Below are 6,532 nucleotides of genomic sequence, written 5' to 3' on the forward strand. Positions count from 1 at the left end.
TGTACTTGAGACTTTTGATTTGAAAGATCTAACAAAATTCAAAATGAGTGTGTCTTTATGATATTGTGTGATATTGTTGAACCTGGCTTGATGCAATGTTCAGAAAATGTATTGTTATGGAAATGTATGCAAAATGTAAATTAATGCATATTTAATTAGAAAATGCCCAAATTGCGCATTTAAACATTTGAGAAAACTTGTAACACAAGCAACAAAAAAAATGCTTGCAATTCTTAAAGAAATCAATCAGCTGGGGACGTTTGACAGTATCTATTAGTTACATTTTTCGCCCTGTTCACCCGGGTTGTCTGGCCTATATGTAAACGTAAATTGTAAATGCATATTTACATTTATTCATTTAGCAGACGCTTTTATCCAAAGCGACTTACAATTGAGGATTACAATAAGCGACTCATCATAAAGAGGCAAATAAATGCAGGAAGTGCTTGCAATACAACTAAAGATACACCTACAAGAAATGATGATGTAAAGTATATTCTTTTTCTTTTCTGGCAAAATAAAACTAAAATATTACAGAGTCATCATCATTTCTTGTACAGTAGGTGTATCTTTAGTTGCACTAACACTTTCATAATTTATTTATTATTATTACTTTATCATACTTTATTTCCTTTGATTTTACAATCAAAATGGCTTTTCGCTTCTGAAATATTTAACCATGGGTCATCCTGAACCCCAAGTAAACACTTAGGTTATCTTTTACAAATACAACTCTAGGGTTTACAATTATATGCTGACATTCACAGCTGACATTAATTCCTAGCCTATTCAATTCTTATTTGCATATTTGCAGTGTCTTTGATGGGACAAATGCAGCACTTGACCTGTTTACACAACAGCTCTAGAATGGCACATTTTCACATTATATATAGCTGAATGCCATCCGGTTTTTCCTGAATAGAGATAAGAATTAAAGCGTGTCTTCACTCCAGTTGACGCATTTTCCATCACCATTTGATATCTTTCCCCATAAACGCTGAAACGACTGTTGATACAATGTATAAATCCTGTTCCAGTGCAGGGTTTCATAACCCCAGGAATTACAAGAGTGAGACGTTTCACTACACAGGGTTAAAAGTAGGGTTTAGAACAAAGATAACCTGGGGTTAAGTTCAGTGTGAAAAGCCTTAAAGGGGTGGTTCACTGGGTTTTTTCTAGGCTTGATTGTGTTTATGGGGTACAGTCTAACATGTGTTAATGCTTTGTTTAAAAAAAACACATTATTTTTCACATAGTTTACCTTTATTTCCGCACCGCTCTGTCCCTTCTCTGAGAAACGGGCTGATCTTTTCCTGTTTTTATGAGGCCCCGCCCTCAGAAATAGGCGATGGGCTCTGATTGGTTAGCTAGCCCAGTGTGTTGTGATTGGCTAAACCGCCTCTAGTGCGCGTCTAAACATCCCGCCCCTCACCTGAAAATAAGTGTATAATTGGAACAGTTTATTGTCGGAGCTGAGCTGAATGAGAGAGAGCGAGAGAGCAGAGCTTGTGCAGAGCAGGGGGACACGAGGAACATGATTGAGAACCGCTGCTTTAGAACATTGATTTTGAAACTTGTGAATCCATTAGAATCCTTAGAAGACAGAATCGCGATTCATATATGAACAGATTTTTACGTGTACCTCTAGTTTTCTCTTCCTCTTCTCTAAAGCAGTGCAGGCCTCGCCCCCTTTGCTGCCTTTTCCCGAGGGCGGGTTTTATCTGGGTTTGTGATGTCACGAACCCGGGAAGTAACTCGTTGTAGTCCCTACCAGCCGTTTTTGTAGGCATTAAACTGACAGAATTTTAAAAAGACGATATCTCGGTTTACATTGTCCTTTCAGCTTTGTAACTTTGCAGATATTGTTTATGCTCAAACAGCAACATTACACACTAACTAACGTTAAAAAAGTGAAATCACAATGAACCACCCCTTTAAAGACAATAAAGTGAATTCAACAAGTATAGTAAAAAAATGTTGTCATGACTAACAAAAACTACCTGAAGTCGTGTCTTTAACAGGTCTATTGGTGCTGTCACAGTTCTAGACACAGCATCTGCCAATCCTGCGGCCAATATAAAGTTCCCCCAGATAGACAGGTCAGTCTCCTGCTGGGTTAACTCAACAGGCATAGAGCGACTCTCTCCTACATCAAACACCTAAAAAGACAACCTCCTTTTATAAACCTGGTTATGAACATTGCAGATTAAATGTATATGTGCAAAATAGTAATAGTTTCACTAAAAATTACTATTTCATCTTTTACTCATGTCACACTTATGTACAACTTTTCTGCAGAACACAATGACTTTTAGATTGAAATCGACACGCAAAGTCTGCATACAAAGTTTGAAGCTCCAAAAAGCACATAAAGGCATGTATAAACAATTCATATGGCTCCAGTGGTTTAATTAGTGTATGCCGAGGCGATTTAATCACTTTTGAGGGGACACACCTAAATGTCACTCCTGAAGCTGAAATATTTTGTTTGTGTTCTGCAGAACAAATAAAGTCTTACACATCAGAGATGACACTGGGGGTGAGTAAATATTGAGAGAATTTTCCTTTTATGTGAAGTATGTCTTTAAATGTATTTTTTAAGTATTTAAAAGCTGGTTTTTACCAGGTTATGTTTCCAGGAAGATACCAACTCTCCAATGTTTTCTGCTGGGTTAATGATGACGTGCTGGAGGAATTCCTCCCAGTCTACCGTCATAGAGTTGTCTTCATCCATCCTAATGACAATCAGAATTTAACGTTAATGATCTAGCTGATTAATAACATAATCAATACAAATACGCATGCATGTCATGGATTTAACTTAACCCAATTAATCCCAAATTTTTCCCAGACATGAAAATATCCAAATGATGTGTAACCCTTTGAAATAATCAATCTTTTTTTTTTTTTCTTTCTTTTGGAAAAGTGTGTGAAAAATTGTTTTATGGTCGGTCACAATTGTGACCAGTGGGATAATGTGTGTACTGAATTAACATATTTCTGCACTCATAAAAATTGTTATATATCTTAGCCCAGCTATTTTAAACTGTTTGATCACATTCTAGGGTTACTATTATGCATAAAAAAAACTTAAAGGTACACTCCACTATTTTTGAAAATAGGATTTTTCATTTTCCAACTCCCCTAGAGTTAAACAGTTGAGGTTTACCGTTTTCGAATCCATTCAGCCGATCTCCGGGTCTGGCGGTAGCCCTTTTAGCTGTAGCTTAGCATAGATCATTGAATCTGATTAGACCGTTAGCATCTCGCTCAAAAATGACCAAAGAGTTTTGATATTTTTCCTATTTAAAACTTGACTTTTGTAGTTACATCGTGTACTAAGACCGACGGAAAATGAAAAGTTGCGATTTTCTAGGCCGATATGGCTAGGAACTATATTCTCATTCCAGCGTAATAATCAAGGAACTTTGCTGCTGTACCATGGGTGCAGCAGGCGCAATGATATTACGCAGTGCCTGAAAATAGACTTATTGGAAGTTACCTAGCTGGGGACTATTTTCAGGCACTGCGTAATATCATCGCTCATAAACAGGAAAAATATAGAAACTCTTTGGTCATTTTTGAGCGAGATGCTAACGGTCTAATCAGATTCTATGATCTATGCTAAGCTGCAGCTAAAAGTGCTACCGCCAGACCCGGAGATCGGCTGAATGGATTCGAAAACGGTAAAACTCAACTGTTTAACTCTAGGGGAGTTGGAAAATGAGCTTATTTTCAAAATTAGTGGAGTGTTCCTTTAAACAGCATTGATAGGAATACTGAGATAAAATACAAAAAAATACAACCATCACCGTATTTCTAAATTGTTACTTTTTTGTAACATATATCACCACATTTTTATATTAGTGCTACCAGTATTACAACATTAATATCGTAACTTATTTGTAACATTTGATCTTTTAATTTAGTGCAATAGATTGTCATTGCAACATTTTAGTGCAGTTTTCACTAACAACCGCTATTGGATTTATATTGTAAACCTAAATTCACTGTAATCCCACAGGTCACTATTGTGACCATCAAGATGTTTACTCATTCTATGACCCCACTCAACAAAACTGACTATATGTGAATTCATGTATTAATACTAGAAACCTCAAAGATAATGTGTACCAAAAATCTTTGTCATATCTTTATGTTAACATACTTTACTAGCCTTTTGTTTTGGAGCTTTGATGCAGCCATCACCTTCTCATGGCGCAAACAGGAAATAAACTTCTTTGGTCATGTGACAATTTGCACTAACCATGTGAAACTGCACATATTTAATTGAGACCCTTTATTTTTTCCATATTTGTAGGAAGTGCACTAAAACATCAGTCAATAAGGTTTTTAGAGCTTTATAAATGAAAACCTTTTGCACGGTCACTATCGTGACCGGTGGGATTAAATGGGTTTTAAACTGTGTCAGAAAACAAAGTCTCTTTGAGATTTACATAAACCTGTAGGCTATATGTCAAAGTATCTGCCACACATGGAGTGATCTTGATGTTTGTGACTTAGTAAAATATTGCAAATGTGAAGGCAACACCATGAGGCCTCTTACATTTGAATGATCCGCTTTGCGTTGGGTTTTGATATGACCAAACCTAATTCCTTAAACAGAGACATTATATCCTCCAGGTCAATGGACCCTATAAAAAATGAGATTATACAAATAAAGTTTTTCCACTTTCTTGTTACTTTGTTTTGTGCACCTAGAGCACATTTTACACTTCTAAACAAAGACCAGATATAAAACATAAAGCTGTTTCAAACAGAAAATATGGATATTTGTCACAGACAGCTTACCACATTTATTTCTGTCAAGGGCATGGAAATCTATTTTCCATTTCTTCTCTTTGTCCATCATGTAAATAAGAAATTCCTGATAGCTTAGACGTCCATCCTCATTTTGGTCATAACTGGACATGATAGCCTAAACGAAAGAATTGCATTTACTGCCCACTTTATATTAAGTGGCCTTAACTACTATGTACTTACATTTTAATTAATCATTTGGTGCAATGCACTTATTGTGTACATACATGTTTTTACATTGTACTTATATTTGAAAAATACCTGCATGTAATCACATCTGTAATTAATTTCTGTAATTACATTTATAATTACACAGTTGACCCATCCCTTACACCTTAACCCACCCAAAAACCTATCCATACCACCAAACCTGTCCCTAACCTTACCCGTATCCCACCTCAATAGCAGCAAAAGTGTTTTGCAATACAATATGAACACAATATAAGTACATTGTACTGATTTTTTGATGTAAGTACATAGTAGTTAAGGCCACTTAATATAAAGTGGGACCCAATAATGTAATCCAGATACATATGAATACTTTTGGCTACATCTCTACAAATGTATCAGTATGTAATTCCACACAAAGAAGTCTTACTTGAACCTTTTCACAAACTGGTTCCACACCTATCCTTCGCATTTCACTCTGCAGCTCCTCTGTAGATATAAACCCGTCTTTATTCTTGTCGAGTTTATCAAATAAGCCGCGGAAGTGGTCCATGGTTATTACTGTCATCCAATGCAAAAGAAAAATGGTCGTTTTTAAATGATACGTTAATAGTTTTAAGTAAGTCTATTAGTTTAATTTGTGGTGAATTACTGTATGTTCACCTGATTTATTCTGATAATGCTGAGTCACATCTCTCGCCAGAGAATGGAGTAATGCGGTGGTCTTGAACACCAGCATCTCACAGGAAAAATTCATGCTTGTACAGATGCTAACCAGCAGATGGAACTGTGGTGTTATTATATGGATAAGCAGTGCAGTCAAAATTGTCAAGTCAAGTCAATATTGTTTACAGACCAAATATGGTTATTTCTGGTTATTTCCTTTATGTTGTATTAGACTCGTTATCTAATATTTTTTCAAAGGTTGCTTCAAGTATGCAAAGCAGGTCTGAGTGAGGAGAAGGTTGGGATGGGGAGGAAACAGGCTGCCACCTGCCAGTGAAAGATTGAACTACCATTCTTAGAGTGGTGCCTTTTATTATCTCATATTTAACATCTATTTTCGGAAAATGACGTCTAATAGCCTGCATCCATAGCAACTTTGATTATAGCTACAACACAATTGTAGCGTTACAGTTTTAGAGTATGTAAAGCTATATGCTAGCCTGTGGGGTCTGAATTTTAGGCCTATTTATTATTATTATTATTATTATTATTGTTTTGTATTATTACTATTGTTTTAGACTAAAGGTTTAGAGTGATCTGAAGGACAGATGGGGTTAAATTGACCGGATGGCAGACAATATAATACTATATATGAAGCACAGCCTAGAGAAAAACAGAAAGATCATTAAAGGCTACTGCAGCTAATGATGCAGCATAAGCTAATTTTGGAATGAAATGTTACCTATGACCTACAGTAAGCATACTGATTATTCATTTTTGAAATATATATCAGGCTTTCTTTAATCGACATACAATGAAAGACAGAGTCAGGTAACAGACATAGATAGATAGCCTAGATAGATAGATAGATAGATAG

The 6,532-nt window shown here is 35.8% G+C and overlaps 1 protein-coding gene across 1 annotated transcript in view; it reads right to left on the reverse strand.

Annotated features, from left to right (window-relative positions):
• The window catches only part of LOC107599866 (calcium-binding mitochondrial carrier protein SCaMC-1-B-like), a 9,264-nt gene extending 3,722 nt beyond the window's left edge, over window positions 1-5,542 (reverse strand). Inside the window, exons 1-5 of the mRNA XM_016291573.1 lie at window positions 5,420-5,542; window positions 4,813-4,939; window positions 4,568-4,655; window positions 2,624-2,735; window positions 2,001-2,159 (exon numbers count right to left, since the gene is read on the reverse strand). Coding sequence (XP_016147059.1) covers window positions 2,001-2,159; window positions 2,624-2,735; window positions 4,568-4,655; window positions 4,813-4,939; window positions 5,420-5,542 — 609 coding nt within the window. The remainder of the gene's footprint in view (window positions 1-2,000; window positions 2,160-2,623; window positions 2,736-4,567; window positions 4,656-4,812; window positions 4,940-5,419) is intronic.
• Window positions 5,543-6,532: the final 990 nt, after the last annotated feature.

This window comes from Sinocyclocheilus grahami, unplaced genomic scaffold, assembly GCF_001515645.1.
Source record: "Sinocyclocheilus grahami isolate Dianchi unplaced genomic scaffold, SAMN03320097.WGS_v1.1 scaffold273.1, whole genome shotgun sequence".
NCBI classification, from domain to species: Eukaryota; Metazoa; Chordata; class Actinopteri; order Cypriniformes; family Cyprinidae; genus Sinocyclocheilus; species Sinocyclocheilus grahami.